The sequence below is a fragment of the Podarcis raffonei genome, chromosome 5 (assembly GCF_027172205.1).
Source record: "Podarcis raffonei isolate rPodRaf1 chromosome 5, rPodRaf1.pri, whole genome shotgun sequence".
Lineage (NCBI taxonomy): Eukaryota > Metazoa > Chordata > Lepidosauria > Squamata > Lacertidae > Podarcis > Podarcis raffonei.
The window spans coordinates 65,536,434-65,557,844 of record NC_070606.1 but is presented as its reverse complement, the minus strand read 5'-3'; the positions used below and the strand labels follow the sequence as shown (position 1 = coordinate 65,557,844).

Genomic DNA, 21,411 nt, shown 5'->3' with positions numbered 1-21,411 from the left:
TGGAGACATAAATCCTTGGTGACCTTGGGCCAGTCACCTTCTCTCAGCGAAGCCTACTTCACAGGGATGTTGTGAGGGGGGGAAATGTGGAGGAGACGTATGCATAGATGCCACTGAGCTCCTTGGGCTAAGGAAGTAGGTCCTATACATGTCTATTCAGAAGTCCCATTAAGTTCAATGGAGCTTAATTCCAGGAAAGTGTATAGGCTACAAGTCCATACACTTACCTGGAACTGAATTCCATTGAACACAGCACAGACTTGCTTCAGAATAGAAATGTATATGATTAGGACTGCAGAGAGAGAAAGAGGAAGTAGCTTCTCAGGTAAATTCCACCCTCAAGCTGTTTATAGAGCTTTTATGAAGGAAGTTGTGGATTGCGCCCAGAAGACAACAGGGAAGCACGACAAGTGTTACAATGTGTGGATTTATTGCCCTTCCCCATCACAATGGCATAGAAAAGAAACAGTCTCGCAGTTTATTAGACAATATTTATTTATTATTAAAATATTGTTATACCAAGTGGAATGCTACAGCAATCTCGGTATAGGGCGGCATAATAAAACGGTCAGGTTTGCGTTTAAATACTTAAGATAACTTAAAATGCACCCAAAATAAAGGGAAAAAAACACCCCTCACTGTCTTTGGCAGAAAAAAGTTCACAGCACAAAAATACTTAAAACAGGAATACCAATATTAATGCAAAATATATTAAGCTGTGTATCTTTCTCTCATAACTTTTTTGCTGTTTTTTTTTTTTACTTTGTAAACAATGCACAATAACTGAACACCTTTTTACATACTTATATGAAGGGGGATTTTTTTTTATTAAAAAAAAATGCAGTTGTCCAGCAAATGCACACGTTTAGCAGAGACAAAGGTGTGTGAAGGCAGAATCAAGAAAGCACCAAGGTTTGGTGAATATTGCGACTGACTACTGCCAGAAGCCAGCTGTCAGTAGGCAGGGGAGTGTAAAAGGCTCCTGCGTCTTACTGCAGATTCTGGAGTGGTTCTAGAGAAATGATATACCAGTAATCAGTCCTTGCCCAGAACTTTTTCTTAAAGGCACATTCGTGACACAAAGAATCTGCATATTCACTCGCATCATTCCCACAAATGCCCTTTTTCTCTTTTAGAAAACTACTACTAGCTGCTGGCCACATTCTCCACTTCATAAACACACAAGGCTCCAAGCACAAACCCCCACACACATACCGCACCATACTTCCCTCGCTCTCTTGAAATAGTTCCAATTCATTTCTAAATGATTTTCACCTGCAAATCAGCATCGCTCAGATCAGTGAGAGGCCCAAACCATGATCCTGCTTTCAACCACATGGCATTCTCTGCTGATGGGAATGGCACCAGTTTTATACAAACTGGGGATCAGGGCCATTCATCCCAATACAGCTGTGCTAATCTATACCACATGGGATGCCTCTGCCTTAAAAAAAAGAAGACAACGGCTTGGAAACAGCAATCCAGGAACAGAAGCACTTGGCTTGTGGCTGCTGTTCAAACAAAGAGCAGGGAAATTCCAGTCTGAAGCATCATGGGAAATTGCTTCAAAGGAAATGGAATCTGAAGGACTCTGAAGGCGGATATTTAACTCTGGACAAACAGGATATGAAATGGAGGAAAAGAAAAAGCAAACACTGAAGAAATTCTGAAAACAAAACAAGGAGTGGGGGGGAAAACTAGTTTAAGTGATGTGGAGCAAAGAGAGAGATCAAGCAGATCCACTGCAGATATCATAAAGGGGACAGGAAAAGCCAAACAGAGGGGCGGTGGCTGAAATGTTCATTACTATTTGGGCTTGTTCTTATATAAGTTATTTACAAAAATAAAGACAGAGATGGGACCCATCTCCTCTATTCCTCTTTCCCCAGTACCTGTGACAGGCCATGTGCTACCCCCCAGGCAATGGGAACACACTGCTAGCAACCCCCAGTATCGGCAGCAGTCTTTCTGCCTGGGAGCTGAAGAGTGGACGGGGGGGGAGTGGGGAGGGGAGAAGGTGCAAGGAATTCGTTCTAGCCACACCAAGCACCAGACAAACACTCTTTGCTTACAACAGCTTACACTTCAGGTCCAGGTACCTGCCAGGAGCCCAGTGATTCAGGAGTATCAACCCGTTTGGTGCCAAACCCCAGCATGGCCCCCCCCCCCGCTGCTGCCCTGCACTCTGTTGGGCCATATCCAGGCAGCACGAGAGTCCCACCTGGCTTCGCCGTTTGCCTTCCCATCTCTTGGGAACGCCAGTGGCTAAGAAAGTCATGGAGCAGTTGCTTCCGTGCAAGGACTGGCCTCAATTGATGGTGCTGCAGCTGCTGCTGCTCAGTCCACTGGTGGAAGGGAGAGACCTGCCTGGGCAACTGTGAAGGCTCACAACCCAGAGAGGCATGCTGCCGCCACAGCTTTGTGCCTGAAAAAAATCAAAGGATCGGCGTGGGGTTTTCCTTCAAGTCCTTCTTGAAAAGTCTTTGCCCTGCACGCCACACGCCATCCTAATTCTCTGAAGGCTTCCTTCGGTCCTTGCTCTCTTGGTTTGTTACCGTCCCCTGATAAGGCAGCAATCTGCTAAGGAGTGGCAAGATCTGGTCATGTGCTTGGAGGATTCCCACTCCCCAGTTCCTCAGATGAGAATCTCCACCATGTCCGACAAGTCCACGGCTTTAGCAGCTGGCAAAATCTCTGCAAGGAAAAAGAAATACAGCCCATGTTATAACGCAAAGTGCTTTGCGGAGGAGTGCAAAGCTTTGCAAGGCAGCAGTGCAAACCATCAATGACCTCAGTGTGTCTTCTGTAGTCGAACCTTTTATCCTAATGACAGAAACTAAGGGGGTGAGGGAGGCTCAAGAGCCATCTATTGAAAAATAACTTGGCAAACAGGCAGCCCGCTGGGGGAAAAAACTTGATGGGCCAAGGCACTAAAACCTGCAGCTCTTGCCTCATGCTAATGAAACACATGTTACATTGACCTAACCATGGGCATCTGTCATTCATTCAACCCACATGTTGGAGGAGGCTGATCAAAACCAGCTCCTAGTATGAAGCTGATGCATGCCTAGGCACCTTCTCTTTGTAGGTTCAAGGCAGGGGATAAATATCTTGGGTTCACAGCTCTGGGTGTGGAAAGAGCCCCCCTCTCAATAGGTAGAGGTAAGTACCATCATCTCTGGAGGGTGGGATGGGTGGAGAGTAGGAGAAGGAAGACACTCAAGATTTCGCCTTCCTGTCTTGAATCCTCCCTCAGAACTTTTCCTCTCTGCGCCAAGCTATTTCAACAATGGGAAGTTGGGGACATCTGGGCTTTATTGTGGAAAAGGGTCTCTAAGAGACTACTAAGGAATTTAGGGAGCTTTAATCAATGCAGCCTTTCCGCATAAGCCTTTGTTTAATCTCCCTTCTCTCCCCCCTCCAAACACACTGCCCCCCCCACTTTCTGCTCCACCTGCTCCTAGAGGATAATCCTGTACCGCATTGCACGAAACTCATGATTAGTCACTATGGCAGGAATCTGGATCCTGGCATTTAGCCTGCTGAAAGCAGCTCTGCGTTCACCTCTTAGTTATGTGAACCTTGCCTGGCATCCCTGGTGGGGGGTGGGGAGGCAGTTCACAGGGTTTACTGCAAGCACAGCTATTAGCAGAGCCCATTAGGAGATTGGCAGGCACTGGGGTAGCCTCACAGCCGCACTCCGTAGGTTAGAGCAACCGCTGGCACTCACCTAGGGAATTTGCTGCACTGCCACTGCTGGCGCTGCTTTCAGGCTGGGGTTCATCACACTGAGTCCCCTCGGGTAAGCCTTCTGTCTGCGTACTCCCATCTTTGCTGCCGTGTTTGGCATGGAAGGCATGAGGGACACAAGCTGATGTGGCGGCTGCTTCTGCTGAGGCTTTGGGTGCTGGAGGAAGGAGAAAAGGAGCCCCATTTAGATGAGCAAACACAATAGAAGTGAGAAGAGGTTTGCAAAATTTGAGGAACTTTCCAAGAATAAGCCCTTGTGTGTGTTTTGGGGTTCCTAGAACTGTATGCTAATACCCTCTTCTGCATTTTATCCAGAACATGAGCATCCACAAGTGTCCAAGCTTTGCTTCCTGAAACGGACTCCTAAGCAGCACAATAACAAGTGGGTGCTAAAGAATGCCAATTCCATATAAAATATAGCTACCATCAAGTGTTTCATGGGAAGCTTAACAGGAGCTAGTAGAAAAAGCACCCTTGTATACATTCTAGATATAGACTCCCTCCCTTTGTCTAGCATCAAGCAAAGCCTCTATTACCTGGACTCCCTCGGGAACCACTTTCACTGACAGAGGCACCTGGCCAATACTGGGTACCAGAAGCGGCAAAGATGGCAGGCACAGATTTGGCAGGCCGCAGGGAGCCCTGGTTAGCCTTGCTAGGGTCCTTGCGAGAGCGCTGCTGTAAGACTTTGATGACAGCATCCTTCTCGAGTATTTGCGCATGAAGTACTTTTAACCTGGGAAGTGAGAGGGGGGAAACACAGTGTGAGGAAAAAGGCGGGATGACATCAGAATATGCAGGAAGCATTCTTTTTGAAGCATCTGAAGATGAACCCTGTGGGATCAGACCAAAGGAAGCCAATCTATTTGAGCATCCTGGTCCATCCAGAGGCCTATGGAAAATTCAGAAGCAGGACAGGTGCTCTAAACCCTGCTGTTGTATTTTGTGGTTCTTGTTTTTAATCTGCAAGCTGCCTTGAAAGACAGGGTATAAATATATATATGATAATAATTGTTTCCCCAGCAACTGACATTCTGAGGCATGCAGATTCTGAAAGTAGCATGCAGCCATTAGCACTCCTAACAATGGAGAAGAACATAAAAAGATCTCTTCTGGATCAGACCAGAAGCCTTTCTAGGCCTTCGGACTCTAGTTCTCCTGCAGCTCAATGGAGATTTCCCTCCAACCCCTGTCTCTGTTTTTCCTGCTGTTAACTAGTTAAGGGACTTCTCAGAGGCACCAGAAGCACAAGCTTGCCTCTGGCATGTTTTTGCAGGATGTAAGCAAAGAAGCCATTTTTTCAAGGCATGCAGTGCGCCAAGGGGACCAATCATTCCCTTTGCGTTAGGACCAGAGCAGTGGACGAGTAACCCTGTATGCCATCTCACGCAGGACTAACCTGTTCTCCATCTCCTGATGTTTGTGGTTTGCCAGCAGCAGGTCCTCGTCAAAGCTGCTGTTGGGCGAGTGGCGCGGGGAGTGGTTGATGATGGTGGTGTCCCGCTGTGCGGCCGCCGTGGCAGCAGCATCCATGGCAAACTGCCTCATGGTGCACTCTTCCAGGTACTTTTGCTCCCACTTGGTCATATCAGCCTCCAGGGCCAAGATCTTCTCTTCTCTTTCTCTCAGCTGCTCAGAGAGCACGTGGGGGTTCAGCTCGGGTGATGCTCCACTAGGGGCTCCCATCTGTCTCTAGATCATCAGTGAGGAAGAGAGGCCCAAGTGAGTCTGCATTCTGGGCTACTGGTGGAAACAGCCTATTAACACACCTACATTAATGTGTTTGGTGTTGGGAATGACCCTGAATTAACAGTGCAAACCCAAATGTGTCCACTTGGAAGTTAAGTTCCATTCACACCACTGGGATTTATTTCTAGGTTATTGTGTATACAACCGTAACCCAAACAACTTTTGAGAATTTGGGCACTTTTAGTTTTAAAGCAATCCACATCTATTAATCGTATTATTTGTAATATTAATCTCTTCAGGATGTGGCTCCAATTTTGCCACCTGAGGCTTCAGGACCCCCAATGTTATTGGACTGGAGATGCCACTGTTCTAATATTTTATAAGCATTTCCTTTCAAGTTACGGAAAAGTGAAATTGATGGGCATCTTTCAAGGGGAAGAAATAGGATTGCAACTCTTCAGAAATGACTAAATAGCCCCAGTTTGGAAGCACAGGGTTGCGCGGCCTTCCTTCTCACCTGCTGAGCCCGCAGCATCTTCAGCTCCTGCTCCAACCGAGTGCGGAGACGCAGTTCCAGCTGCTCGCGTTTTTCGCAGGCAGCTTGGAGCTGGCCCAGTGCCTGCTGCAGCCTCTCCACTTTTTCCACATATGCCCGTTTCTTCCTCAGCTCGTCCTCTGTTTTGGCGGCCCGAGCCTGGGCACTGCTCAGAGCCTGTTCCAGCAGCTCTGCCCGCCGGCGTTGGTCATCGTTCGCGCTGTGCAACCGTGCAACCTCCTGCTCTAGCTTCTCCCTTTCCTGCTGGTGCTCATAATCTGGGAGAGAACATGAGGAAAAGGCAAGGTTGTTACAACCAATCCATGGACATCATTGGGGGCAGGGGGAGAAGAAACACAGCCAAAAGCATCAACCAATAACTTTTAGCCACCATAAACTAAACCAGCCATTCAACAAGTCATGGGGAGAGAAATGAGTGTTGCCTGCATTCTTAGTAGCCATTGACCTTTAACTTGTTTAATTATTCCATGGGGTTGAGGGGGGAAGAGGTTACATTGGACCTGTGCCCAGGAAGCTGACTGACACTATGGGGCAGGGGAGTGTACCAATTTGTGCCAAGATGCTCTCTCTTATACTATGGATCCTAGGTATCAATGCCCTGATTTAGGTGTTCCCACACTGTTCGTTTTCCATGATATGATCATGATGGGGGCACCATGCACATTTCCCACAATGAACAAAAAGAAAAACCTGTGGGAACTTGGCACAGTCATCTGAAAAGCTCTAGTTATTGTTATAATTAACTGTATTTGTAGTCGCTTTCCTCACAAAAGCGAATTGCACGAAAACCAATGTATATACATGCCTAAAATAAATACTACTTAAGTGTTTGCAGTTTTATACCATGCATGTCTGGACTGGCTACAGAGCTGCCTCCCTCATACCTTACCAGGAACCAGGAGGAAAAGAGCTCTGGCAGTTCCTGCATCAGTTCTGGAGATCCCTTCCCCTCACTCGCATAACTCTGAGCAAAGGAGCATCTTCCCAGACCATAAGAAGTGGGGTTGATATAAAGCTGAATCGATACAAGCGAAGGACTGGGGCTTGGGTCCATAATTTAGTTTCAACAATGAAGAGCCACTAACAAAGAGGCCATTGGGGTATATCCCTTTTTACTGCAGCCCTAACAAACTTATGAGGGAGTAAGTTATTTCTGAGTCATTGTGCACAGGGTATCTTGCTTAAGAATATCAGTTTTGCATTTACAAGGCCAGGAAGAAAGATCTGCTTCTGAGAGGGAGCAGGAGAAATCTTCAAGGGCTGAAGGCATTTCCTTAAGTTGGATACTGAAAACTTAAGAACAAGTATTATCCCCATCCCTTGGCAACTATCTCTCCTTTTTCAAAAAATTCAGAACAATAGCAGGAGAGAAGGAGAGAATGAACAAGTTGGGCCCAGGACTCTCAACAGAGGGAGTGTAGCTTGTGTGCTGGAACAGCAGTAACAGCCACTGGAATGCAAAGAATCCAGGTCACACTGATGGCTGTGGTGATTAATGCCTCTAGTTTAAGTGCCAAGAACAGCTTAGCGCTCTCTGGGGAATGGCAAAAAGCTTCCAAGAGAGGATACGCCTCCTCTTCAATCTTAAAGGAACCTTTACTTTTCCTCCCTTCCCAACCCATTCACAGGAAAGCATCAGGAATAAGGACCACACTGTTAAAAAACAAACAAACCCAGCCCAACTAGGTTAGAGCTACAATCACAACAGCAGAAGCCTTTTGAAGAGACTTACTTTGGGCAATAAGTTTTGCCATAGTCCCTTGGTTCCCTTCTTGGTTTTCCTGTGCCCGGCTGGCCAGCTGCTTGTTTGCAGATTCCAACCTCTCTGTGGCAAATTGAAAGAAAATAAATAAATCAGGATTTAATTTATTTCATACAGAGGTTCATGGAGTAATAGAAAGGAGTGGTATAACCTGTCAAGTGATGGCAGTCTGCTACCAATATGTGGTCCTCCAGATGTTGTTGGACTCCAACTCCTATTAGTCCCAGGAAACATAGCCAATGGTCAGGAAATATGGGAATTGTAGTCCAACAGCAACCTGAAAGGCCACAAGTTTCCCATTCCTGCTGCAGACAGTAATGGCAGGGTTGCTGTAGAACCAGCAACACTTTGAGTTCAAAGCCTTGGGACACTCTTACCACATTTTTTGCTTTGTTGGGTTTCTTTATTATATTTTTCTTCTAGTGCCAGGGTATAGAAACTTAGGGGGAGATATCCAACATTCATTATACTAAGAGCATGCCCACAGAAATATATTGATAAGTAATGCAAGTCCATTTATTTCAGGAGGTCTACTCCCAAGCATGGATAATGTCTGATATTACCCAGGGTATTTAATTTTTTTTTATCATGTGGCTTCCAGGGTCTACCAAGCTAAACAATGCAGGTTGGAAAGTTTTCCAAACAATGGTTTGGAGGACTGGATAAGCCATGGGCTTGCACGCTCTTCTGCTCTCATCTGCACAGCTTCCCTCTTTATTGTCAGCTCATAGCTAAACAGATTCCCATAGGCATACACACTGCAAAATCACAACTGGAAGCCCCACAATTTAACAGACAAGATAGAGAAGTCACATGCAAGAGGAGGAGGAAATGCATAAGTCTGTAGCTCATTCACAATTATATGAATAGAGTCAGGGCCTCTCGTGAGCAGACATGCAATTCGACTGCCTGCCTAAGGAGTTTGTTTTAAAGCAGGAGTGGCTAAACTGTGACACTCCAGATATTGCCAGACTCTGAGGTTTTATCAGTCTCAGTCAGAATGGGCAATGGACAGGCATGATGCGAGTTGTAGTAAAACCCCTGAAGGTCCACAGATTTCCCCATCTCTATTTTAAAGGTATACAGGATTGGAAGCTTCAGTCATGCATGCATCTTTCTTATAACAAAAATTTCCTCTACACAGATATTGGGACCAAGGTATACTAGGCCATCTCTGTCATCTTACCTTTCAGATCTCGGTTGAAGTCCTGCAACCGCCGCATCTCTCCATCCTTCTTGTTCCTCATTGCCTTCTCCAACGCCTCTCTCTTAGAAGATGCCTTCATTAGGTTTTCATAGTCTTCTGAAATTCGCTGAATCTCTGTTTCCAGCTAAAGAAGACAGCAAAGAGACTTTAGTTAAAATGAATAGTCTGTATGAGAAGATATATGAATGCCCCTTAGTGATAACTGCTCAAGATATGTACTTTGCACACTGAATGGGAATATAGGCAACCCTCTCTTAATAACTGGAACTTGGGTTCTGAATATGGATTTGAATTTTGTAGGCTGCCTTGATTCATGAAACAAATAGGCTCAGGAAGGCGAAGCACAGGAAAAGCATGAAAAAATGGCAAGGAATGAATAAAATGTAAGATGCAATATACAGGGAGACGTTGTTTACTATGTACCTGTCCCAAGATGCTGTTTCTGAGCAAAACCTTGTCCTTTTGTTGCCAGATTGGTTGTTAATAATACTGCTCCATTACAGCAGTATTTTGCATGTGAATGTATACAAGCAATTAATGGAAAAATATTTACTTTTTAAAAGTTGAGACTTTTGAATTTAGAGTAAATGGACACCCTCACTAAATACAAATTCCAGGAATTAATGAGACAACTCAAGGCCATTAAAATGGTTTCAAAGCAGTTTAAAGTTTGTATGGGACACTTAATTTCATGTAACACACACACACACACACACACACACACACACACACACACACACTTGCCTTCTCACCCAGATATGCAACTAAAATACCAGCCCAAAAAGCTCTCAATGTTTCTGGATTCCACTCCAAGATAAATCAAACAAGCCAGTGTGCAATTCGGATTTCCTAAAACGCTTGTGCCCCATGCTCTGCTGTTTTGCTCAGCTATCTAGCATAAGCTGGGGCTTGAGCTCTCAGCAGTTAACAGGGCTTGGCGCTTATTTTGAAAACAAGCAATAAAATTCACCCTATCACCCTCCCTCTGTTTCTCCCAGAGAGGCTATCAGTGCTAGACAAATCCAAATGGTGCTTGTATATTCTGCACTCTTTCCTTTCCTCTCCTTTTCTCTTCCCTAACCCCTACCCCAGTACCAGCTGGCAGGGTCCTGACATCCAATTATGTGTTCCATTTTTACCCCTTTCCTTTGCAGGCTTGGCACATTCCCTCTGCATCCCCACCTCTGTAGCCCTGGCACGTGCCCCTTACAGTCCCCAAATAACTAGCTAGTTCAAAAGGGAGCAGTCTCACCCTTGGCTGAAGCTGGGACACAACAGGCCTCTCCTTGTGCGCCTTTGCACAAAAGGCTTTCTGTGACTCGCCTTAGTGCAGACCCCAACAGGGAGGGCTTGATAGGGAGAGGGCACAACTGCTAATAGAGGTGGTGAATGGACTCTTTTCTATGCACTCAACAACTGCTGCAGATTAAGACCTGTTGTGTGCTGTGGTGCTTGTGCTCCACAGCTGCTTAATGGGGAGGGGGGGTGTGATTAAACAAAATTAAGGGAGATGTATTTTCACGACAGCTGTTCTGGGGGACAAAAGACAAGAGTCAAAGGATTTCAGGAAATGCTCCTGAAGACAAGGCTGGGGTTGTGAGGCATTTTCTAGGAAGCATCAGGACTGCTCCCAGCCACGATGTCTGGTTCATAATGGCCTGGATATACACTTTCACTACAGCATACCCTCCAACATTTCTCTGATGAAAATAGGGATGTCCCATTCCATAATAATTTTACTATTTATACCCCAGACACTCTTACTGGGTTGCTTTCAACATATATAAAAACAACAAAACATTTTAAAAAAAACTTCCCTATGCAGGATTGCCTTCAGACAGCAATGAAAATAAGGACATCCTACCATACCCTCCAACATTTCTCCAATGAAAATAGGGACGTCCTAAGGAAAAGCAGGACATTCTTGGATCAAATCAGAAACCGGAACGGCTTCTCTAAATCAGGGACATCCCTGGAAAACAGGGACACCTGGAGGGTCTGCTACATCAAGGGGACCAGTTTGAGGCCCATACTCCCTTTTGGGAAACCTTTGAGAGCCACATGCCTTTGACGGCAGGACCAGAGTCAAAATTGGGCTAAGCAACAAATGTAAATTTTAGCTTTGTACAGTAGGCTAGAAACACACCCAGGGTTCTATCATGCATCCATGCAAGCAAGTAAGTAAGTAAGCAGGATGCATTATCAGAGTTCCAAGGAACATTCCAACCAAGCAAAAACACCTGGGGGCGTGTAGAGCAGGACTAGTAAAGTGAATAAACGGGGAGAGTTCCAAGGGCCACATGTGGCCCCCCAGCCCACACTTATGGGCCAGAGCTTGTTGACATGACCACCTTCCTTAAAAACTGAGCCAGTTCTCTGCAGCTAGTCCTAAAATCATACTGGGAGATACATGCTAGCTCTCTAGCCCAATTGGAGAGGAGAAACACTAAGAAAAAATTCCAACTTTAACATTCCTGGTTCTTTCAACACAGTATGCAAAGAAAGCAACTTTAGCTGTGAACCTTTCCTACAGTTTAAAAGCAACCCTCCTACCATAGTTCCCCTACAAAAACTGGTGCCCTCCAGACCTTCTTTGCTTCAATTTTGCATACTGAGTATGTATGTCGAGGATATAAAATTATTCCATTGGTTTTAGGCTTCAAAGAAATTACATTCGTCTGTTTTAATTGTGGACGAAAACCTATGTGCTTATGCTCTGTAATTTTATGTGATATATTGTCCCCTTTCCTATAGCTCCTGCTTGGATTTTTTTAATAAATAAAATATCCAGCATCCTGAGTTGCTTCTTCTCTCTTTTTTCTGGTTTGCTACAGTTCCCAGCATCCTCAGCCAGCATGGCTGATGGTTATAGATGCTGCACCTCTGGGAGGAGTCATTGTGGGGAAGGCATGTTTGCAGTCTTGCTATCAGCTATGTCAACTTAGAAGAGAGGCAGTCAAGAAGTGGCTTTAAGGAATCCATTTCTTATGTCAAACAATGGATTTAACCTCTAGAACAGCAGCTGCGACTCTTTCTCAGTCCATCATGGGCAACCTCCCAGAGGTTACAGGTCGGCGGTGAGTGGGGCCAGAGACAATAGTGGGTGGAGCAAAGAATGCAATTGTTACCTTTGTATAGTGGGCTACATTCCACTCATACAAGACCAGAGGCTTCCACAAACACCCCCATCCTCCTCTCCACCCTCCATCCAGACAAGCAAGCAGCAGCATCACCACTCAAGGCTACATTCCAGCTAAGCAAATATACCAGATGAGAGAGCACCACAGACCCGGTGAACAGTACAGCCAGACAACACTTGGAAGACCAAGATGGCTGCATCAGACCCTGCCCCTTGGGCCGGACGTTCCTCACCCCAGCTCTTGGACCTTGAGGAGCAATTGTCAGGCGTGGAGTATCTTGCCTGGAATAGATGCAACCCATAAGGGGGTCTGCATCTCTTGCAAGTGCTTTGGGTCGAGTGAGCTCCTCAGAAAACGACAGCTACTATGCCTGCTCTTTTACCTTCTGTATGCAGCTGGCTTTTTCGCCATAGTTTTCCACTTCCCTCCGCAGCATCTCGTTTTCCCTGCGGAGCTTCTCGTTCTCTCTCAGCAACGTCTCGTTGTCCATCAACACGGCTTTCATTTGGGACAAGTGGCTACTGGCAGAAGCAGCCTGGGCTGACATAAGAGCCTCCATCCCAGCAGGAGTGAGAGACCCCAGAGGACTATGGCACAGGGCAGCCTGTTGGTGGGGCAGGTAGGCTTGGGGCATCTGGGCCTGCATCACTCTATAAAGAAAGCAGAGATGAAGGAATTAAAGGCAAGCACCTTGGGCAAGAAGGCCTGAGCACTGATTTTTGCAGCAGTACTGTGCAAACCCTAGTTCCAAGCAGGTACCTGATGCACTCAAATGAACAGCCCAAAATACTAGGCCTCAAGGATACGGCAACTTGAACTTATTGCTTTAAAACCTAATGGTACAGGGACTTTTCACATTGACTTTTCACTAACAGTATAATCCTATACATGTTCAGTCAGCGAAAAATCCATGAAGCTTACTCCCAAGCTCAGCAATTCAACTAAATTCTTGCTAACACAATGGGATTTCCACCCGCCTTCCTGTGTGCACCCTGAACCATCATCCTGTCTGCACCCTGGAGGAGAACTTTCCAATTCACAAGGAGAAATGTCACAATACCGCTACACTGAATACCACTCCAAGCGTCTGGGGAAGCAAGCCAGATTGTTTTAGACTCCTATTGTATTCCCTCATATATTACTCTTCCCACTTCCCCACCCAGGGTTATAGGAGGCACATCAGCCAATTATTATAGGCAGAAAAGATTCTTGAAGACTTCCCAATTTATTTTTTGAGAAAGACACAGCACCTATTTCATAAGACATGGACTCCATGGCATCAGTCAGTGCCAACCACTGATTTTAAAAATGTAAATTTTCACTGGCCAAGTTTGACTGTGAAGGAAAGTGAGGGTCAATCAGAATAGTTAAGAGGAGGATAAGAACCAGGGTAAAGAGGAGTCCATGTTTAAAGCCATAATATTTTCGCAACCATTGCATCCTTACAAGCTACTCCTTCCCATACTCCCTGTGTTTGTAGAGCAAACATGATCTCACTCATCATTTGGCACATGTTTAAAACACAGAGGAGTACAGAATTGTGTTGAAAGAAGCAGCCACTCACCACAAACTTTTACAGCTCCTGGCATTAAAGAAACCAGTATTTTGATTCACAATGGAATATATATTGCACAATCCATAAAGGAGAATGTGCCAGTTTGAAAAATTTGTATACATTAAGATTAATTTATTATTCTGCAGATTTGATTGATAATTCTGTGGCAGCTAAGATTACTACTGAAGTTACTTGTACCTGGATGCTAAATGCATTTACTTAGGCTACAATCCTAAACACGTTAGAGGAAAACCCACTGAACCCAGTAAATATGCATAATATCATGTTGTCAGAGAAGTAAGCCAATTTATGTCAATGGGTGAGCGTCAATTGTGACGGTATATACCTATGGTTACTCAAAAGCAAGCCCCATTGAGTCCAATAGGGCTTACCCTGATTAAGCTACAGTCCTCTCCATAATTATTTTGAAGTATGGGGAGGACTGCAGCTTAATCTGGGTATGTTCAAATGGTCAATAAAAACAAATTTTGTGAACTTGTTTAAATGCTCATTATCTGGGTGCAATAATCAAGTATGGCCTGAGAATATGAAATGGGCAATTTAGTAAATCTAGAAGAATCCATGATATGCACAAGCCTGACTTTTTTTTAAAAGGGGTTGCTCACAACTCAAACATCTGCAGAAGGACAGCTTGAAATTCTTAGAATTCAAATGGCCACTTTCCTGGGGCCTGAATGGGACGGTGTTGTCCAAGAATATATGATTTCATCTGACTGAGGCTTATTCAGACATTCTTGTGAAGTGATCTTGGAGCAAGCAAGAATAAATGCACCTTCCTCTCAGCATGTAGCCACCACCCTCTCCTTTTGTTCCCCTGGAAAGAGGCTTATTTCCTGTCTCCAACATTATCTCTTCCTGTCAGCATTCACTACCATTTGCCTCACAGAAAGCAAGCCATGGTTCTGTTCCCAGTCCCCACCCCATGCTTCTATAAAGGGGCTGGCTTTAGCCAGCAAGTCACAAACTGTGGCAGGCAGCTGTGAAGCCAGCTATAAATGTCCTAAGACATCAGTAGAAATAGAATATTCCTGAGCAAGTAAGTCTTTCATAAGACAACTTCAGAATGATGTACAATGCCGAAGATCAACCTTCAGCATACTCATAGTGTATGGCAGTGCAACTCACAATCTTGGAAGGGCAATGGCATGTTAATGAGATAGGATAAGTCCCCCATTTTCATTTTTGTTCAATTTTTTATTGATTTTCCAAAATATTTTTTAAACAAACAAACAGATAAACATAAATCTCAACCATATTTAAACCAAACTTAGTAACATTGTTAAGTGACTTCCTCGTATCCCCCTGGTTGAATTTCAGTGTATATCATTTTAACGGTTTTCCAAAACTAGTCCCCCATTTTCAAGGCAGGGCAGACTTTGGTCACACTCATCACTTACCACCCTCTAACCAGAAAAGGTTTTGCAAAGAACCACATGCAGTTTCTGCTAAGCAGAACATTGTTGCTCTCCTTTCCCACCTTGCTTACATGTGTCCTAGATTTAATCTCGCACATACCATCTTCCTAAATATGAAGCTGTACATGGTACAGGAAGAAAAGCAACTCTTTGACTCCTCCCCATCATTTTGTGCATGACTTGATTGGCTAATGGTGAAGCCCTGACCCGCCCTATCCCAAAACAAAGCCATGTGAACTTTGAGCCTTTTCACTTAGTTGCTTCATAGCTGAAGCTAAAAGTCAATGAAGCAACCCTCTTCTCTTTTGTGGGGTGCTTCGTTCCTTCAAATATTTCTATAACCTGCAGCTTCTTTGCTTTCCTGGGACAATGAGCATCTTTAGGCAAATGTCCATCTATTTTGCTTTGCTACCTTTGTGGGCAATGAAGGTGGTTCCCCTATCACTCAACATTCACTAGTACCTCCTTCCAAAGTACAGGGTATAGGGTGGTATATAAATTCAATCAATCAATACCAAACATTCAAGCCCACAAAGGGAGGTGGATTCCACAATTAAAGGTAAATATGGAAAAACAACAGCACTGGAAGCTAGTTTATACCTCTCAAGCTGTTCAGGTACACAAATTTTTGAGTCTGTTATCTCCCATCTACCACATCCCACTTCCATTCATTACATTTCAAAATCACTTCCATTCTTGGAAAAAGGGAAGGTACTTTCCAACCAAAGGAACCGGAACAACCATGCAAAGCAACTTATCAGTTCTCCTCAAGCACCTTCCGAACACTTGCCAATCATGAATTTCCACCCTTGTGTCAACTGCATGACTAACCCAGTCCACCACCTAAGTCTTTGTGGAATCATCCCATCTTTCACCAACATCTGAAACACATGAGGGTGTGTAAAGAGCAACAGTGTGATTGGTTACCTGATTTCAGGATGCTGAAATGCTGGGCCTTCTCTGAAGTGATGCCTGGGGTCTGGGAGGTAACCTCCTGGTGCCTCCTGCGAAGGGATGACATAGGGGTATTCTGGAGGAGGCCCTCGAGATTCTGGTGCCTCAGAGGGCTTCCCTCTAGGGACAGAGAGATGGTGGTGCCTAGAGAGCTGAGGGTAGCTGTGAGAGGAGCTCATGTGGTTCTGAGCTTTGGCTCCGTTCCTCTCAAGTGACATCTGCAGGAGCCGTTCACTGAGCGACCTCACATGCCCGTGCTTCAGCTCCTTCAGCGACTCGTCCTGGTGTGGGCTGCTGGCATCCGAGGTGTAGGCCCTGCGTTGCCCACCTTCAGCGTGTGCCCCGAGCGCGGCAACCCCAACCTGCTGGCCTCGTTGCGAGGCGTAATACTGAGAATGCGCTTTCGCCTCCTCGTAGGTGGGTAGCTCCTCTCCCTTGTGCTGAGGCTGGTAGAGGTGGTACATATTGTTCTCCAGGTAGAAGTGGTCGCCATGGTGCTCCTGGCCCTGTGGCTCCTGCCGTGTGGACTGCTGGACCATCTGGCTCTCCTCCTGGGTGAGGCTCTCAAGGGAAGACCGTGGGCTGCCACCGCTTCCTCCTCCACGCAAGGCCTGCTGCTGTATTGCCAGGAGAGTGCGGTTCTCTGTGAGGTTGCCATACCTCAGCTGCTCCTGGATGAGGCGGTGAAGGACAGTCCCAGAGGAATCCTCAGCTGTCCTCATTCTCAGCTAAACTGGCTGCCCACAAGCACTTTCCAAAGGTACAGAAGATACTATCCCTGGAATCTAACAGTGACGGCCCAGCCAAATGATCCTAAAAGTGAAGAGAGCAAGAGTCAGTAGGGATAGAAAGCACTGCTCGGTTGAGTCTGCAGGAAGAAATCCTTCCAGTTTTCCATCTTGAGATTTAAGGGACTAGGACCTGGTTTTTAAAAAGGTCACATGCCCCTCATGAAGGCCACCTAAGCTAACAGGGTTGTTGTGAGGATAAAATCACATATCTTTACATGTTTCTTGGACAAAAGCTGGGATGCCAGCGTGATAAACATTAACTAGTTGTTTGTTTTAATTGCTCATTTATATCTGATATGTGTCTTTCAGAATTCTTGGGGTAAATGCCATAAATAAATGTGTCTCAAATAGGGCTTTCTTCCATCTGTTCTTGGGCTTGTAGCCCTGAACTCCTTTGTAGGACAGCAATCTATTGAAGATCCTGTGCATCTCCATTCAGAAGAAAGTCTGGTTTCAATGGGACTTTCTCCCAAGTAAGGATGCAGAGTATCACAGCTAAACTGTGGGGAATGAACAAGGTGATGTGCTCTTTTCAAATCTAGTTTTTCCTAACAACAACCTTGTTAAGCAGGACAGGAGCAAAGAAGCATGATTGACTCAGTAAGCATCAGCCAACAAGTTACAATAGTAATCTAGAAGTTGCAGGCTGCATTGGTTCTATAACAGTTCTCAAGGTCATAATTCAGAATGGCAAAGAAGGTCAAGTATCATGTATAAGGTGTTCCCAGAAGGCTCATTCCTATTTAGGCAAGTCTGTTACCTGTTTAACAATCATCCTACCATTAGCAATATCCTAAAAAGAGACCATCTACTAAACTGTCTGCAGAAAATCTTTCATCGGTGAGGAGTCACAAGTCACTCAACCGACACACAAATATTTTACTCAATGCCAGAATGAAAATCAGAGCATGAAAATGGTCTCTGGGTAAATTCCAGTTAAACATTTGTTTCCTTTAAATGAGAACAGAAACCTCACAAAGAAGGTATTGTCGGTGCTGCAGAGCGGCCAGTAGTTGCAGTTGCTACAGGGTGGCTCCACAGCTGGAAACCAACCCATGTCCTCTAACTTACCTTCTGATGCACAGAGACTGACTCCGGCCAAGGAAAGGCACTCTGCACATGACCAAAGGCATTAGCGTAAGCAATATTTTAAAATTGCATGGTGCCGATGGCTCAACTACCAGGGTCACAGAAAGGGCAAAGCCAATTCCAATGAAAGCATGCTCTAGTTTACCTTAGTAAGCTATTTGGGAAACAAGGTCCTGTAAGGGAAGTGGGGAGAGGGAAAACGAACAGGAGATGGCTAATTCTGTTCACCCACCCTTCCATCCTGTAATGCCATTCTGCAATGCTATATTAAGTCCTTGTACTGTAAAGAGTTGAGATTAATTGCATAGGTGAACCCTATCCCAAGTTAATAACCAAATGGAGAAAAAGAGGGGGTATTAACAAGTAATTTTTGCAGATTAATTGAATTGCAAAATTTTAACAACCAGACATTATTAGGTATTTCTGTAGCACATTGAATAGGACAAGCTGCTTCATGGTTTTTAACTGTATGAGCTCCATAACTATTTTCCAGGCAAGGGGGTTTAAGGAAGGGAATAAATATTTCTACTGCACTCTGCAGTGTATAAAGTCTGATACACCATTATCTTGATGCTAAATTGAAGAAAAGGTCAAGCATGCCAGAAGTACTTTTCTTTTTTTGCAGCAAATGTTAGCTTATTTCTTTTTAAGGAGAGTTCACCTTAAAAAGGTGAAACGACGGAGCAATCCAGGCATGTCCATCGGAAGTTAAGACTCACCGAGCTCAATGGAGCTTAGTCCTAGGAATGGGTACACAGTTTTTAGCCTCAGGCTGCAATCCTATGCACGCTTCCCCGGCACTGCTTTACTAGGCTGCTCGTCTTTAAGTGCCACCAGCCTCTTTGAATGCTTCCTTATCTTAACTATCTGCGACAAATTCTACGCTCTGCTCCCGCGGAAAAAATGCAAAAAGTCTCCCTAATCAGCGGCAGCCAAGGCCAGGATCCCGCCGCGCCCCCACCCGTCGCCGTCCTTCCAGCCCAAATGCATGTAATGGAGAGCGATCGCCCGAAGCGCACTCAGCAGATTGCCATCTGCGCAGTATTTCGAGTTTCCCCTGCCTCGCTGCCCGCTCTTTGTTTTCCAAATAGTTCTGCCCTGACATCATCGGGGTTTGGATTGCAATTAACATTCCTGCGAAGTGAGAGCGAGAGCTCCGGGCTCCGGGAAGCAGCGGCCAGCGGCAGGCCAGACAAAGCCAAGGCGGCCGCGCGCGAGAGGGATGCCCCTAGCAGCACCTGCCCGCCCAGCCCACGCGCGCCCCCCAGCCCCAAGCAGCAGCACCCTAGTCCCACCCACCCACGTCTGGAAACGTTACCTGCCCGCGCAAGAGAGAGAGATTCGGGCAAGGCGATGCTATATGCAAGAACACGAACCGAGAATGAAGTCAGCCTAGGAAAAGTGGGGGATATTTCTCTCTCTCTTTTTTGGTGGGGGGAGAGAACAACAGAAGGAGGCAAGGAGCTGAAGGGAGACGCACCTCCAGATCAAAATTTAGGAGGGACAGCCAGAAAATTGGTCCAAGGCAAAGCAGAGAGGGCAATCACTTTGGAGGTCTCTCCCCCCCCCCCCTCTCGTTTTATAGCAAGAGTTCGGGTTTTGGATGGTTTGATCTCCCACCAGTGTGTCACCAGACAGTCGCCACGGTGAGAGCCGACTCCAAATGCGGGGAAAGTTGGCCGCTGCTTGGCGGTCTCCAGCTATGCCGAAGGACATATGTCACACAGCCATTCTCAATGTCTCTCTCTCTCGCGCGCGCTCCCCTTGCTTGCAGTCGCTCCCGCGTGGCGCGGAACTTACCGGACCATCGCAGCCCCACAATGGCTTCGGGCTAAACTGCGGGCTCGGTTCGGACCCGCTCTTAGCGCCGGGCAGGAAGCGAGGGCTCAACCCCAGCAAATGTCCGGCTCCGCGGCTTGCGCGCTCCTCCTGGCTTCAGCGCCTGAGTGAGCCGAGGGGGTGCATGTAAAGCCCCGCGCAGCGCCTGCCTGCGTCCGCCCCTGCTGGAAGGAAGGCAAACTGAGCGCACAGCCTGCCTCCGCCAGCTGTAATGAGAGCCGGGGAGGCTGGGCCGCGCGAAGAGGCTGCTGCTGCTATGCCAGGAATGCGAGAGCGCCAGGTCCGCCTCCCCCCACTCCGCGATCAAAAGCTGCTCGCTGCAAAGAGAGGCTTGTCGAGGCGGCTCGGCAGCCTGTTCGCTCCCGCGGTTGCGATTAACGCCGGAGCCCGGGAGGGGGCGCGCCGCTGCGTCCCCACTAGCCGTGCAGCCCAGTCGGCGCGCGCCGCGGAATAATAGCCTGACGCCTCGCTGTGCGCAGGAAGGAGGCCACGAATGCGCTGGAAATGTCCATTTGCTATCTATTCTAAATTGGCTGAGGGGCACGCAGATATTAGGTCGGACTCCAGAGTGTAAAACTCGCCTAACTTCCCCAGTGCCTCCCATTGCTTAAGCCTCTCTCCCCCCACCCCAACTCAGCTACGTTTTCTTCTAAAAGAGGGGTAGGGGGAGCTTGTTTTGTGAGGAGTCTCCAAAAATAAATTAGTTGCTCCTGGCCGTTTCTAATACATCTTCCAGACAGCGGAGTTCCCCCGCAGCCAGTTTATTTAAGACCATTACTGTACAGTTTAATAGAGGAAATATATTTAAAGCAATACGCAGCAAGTTTTTAAAAATGCACCAATTACAAAAATATGCAATGAAACCTTCAACACAAACTGCCAATAAAGTATCAGTACTGTAATTGAGTACTGATAGTAACCGCTTCTCACTGACCACACCACTCAGCCTCTTACCAGACCACAAACTCACCAACTATTGCATGAACAAAGCTGAACTGGTCCCCTGAACTGGCTGAGGGTAGAGTTTGCTTTTATGAGATTTGTCAGGCTGCCCACAGCTGTGTCCTATTCAATCAATAAGCTGCTCTTCACACACCCAGTTCCCCAGCTTAGGGGGCTGAAAGAGGTGGAGTTGCACAAATGCACAAAGATAGCAAATATGACTCCTTCCACTCACAGTTCTTCCTCAACTTTCTACACTCACCTCTTCCAGCTGTTTTGGAGAGGATCCCAAATTTTGGGGTTCCTGCTGTTTCCCTGTCCTTTGGCAAGGCTGCTTACTTTTCTGGGCAGGCCTCAAGATCTGATGGCAAGGGCTCAGGCTTACTACAGTTGTGCCCCATTCAGCAATCCATCAGCTGCTGAAAACATCCAATTCCAGACTTAGCAGAGAGGGAAGATATTCCATGCAAAAAAGTACCCACCAATGTAGAGCTTTGTGACAGCAACTTTTAGACTGCGCTGAATCTCTAGTGTGCTGCTTAGGCTAGCAAGGATTGGCCCCGTTTCCCCTGTGGCTTGTGTACATTGTCAGGCATCCTGAATCAGCATATCTGACCCTTGAAAATACCGCTATCTGGATGTACCCCAACAGTAATGGCATCTCTAAGGGCGACGCTAGTAAGCGGATAAAGAAGGTTGTA

At 46.2% G+C, this 21,411-nt stretch overlaps 1 protein-coding gene across 2 annotated transcripts; it reads right to left on the bottom strand.

Moving 5' to 3' along the window:
* Positions 1-832: 832 nt before the first annotated feature.
* Positions 833-20,036, bottom strand: AMOTL2 (angiomotin like 2). 2 transcript variants are annotated; one of them, XM_053389858.1, is made up of 10 exons: positions 19,730-20,036; positions 16,023-16,862; positions 12,487-12,754; positions 8,944-9,088; positions 7,728-7,820; positions 5,957-6,252; positions 5,150-5,442; positions 4,287-4,486; positions 3,731-3,907; positions 833-2,694 (listed from the first exon to the last, which is right to left on the bottom strand). In XM_053389858.1, exons 2-10 carry the CDS (start codon positions 16,769-16,771, stop codon positions 2,636-2,638), a joined length of 2,280 nt encoding a protein of 759 aa, XP_053245833.1. In that variant the 5' UTR covers positions 16,772-16,862; positions 19,730-20,036; the 3' UTR covers positions 833-2,635. The 2 variants fall into 2 exon arrangements, with proteins under 2 accessions (XP_053245833.1, XP_053245834.1); XM_053389859.1 differs by lacking the exon at positions 19,730-20,036 and adding an exon at positions 18,649-19,028.
* Positions 20,037-21,411: the final 1,375 nt, after the last annotated feature.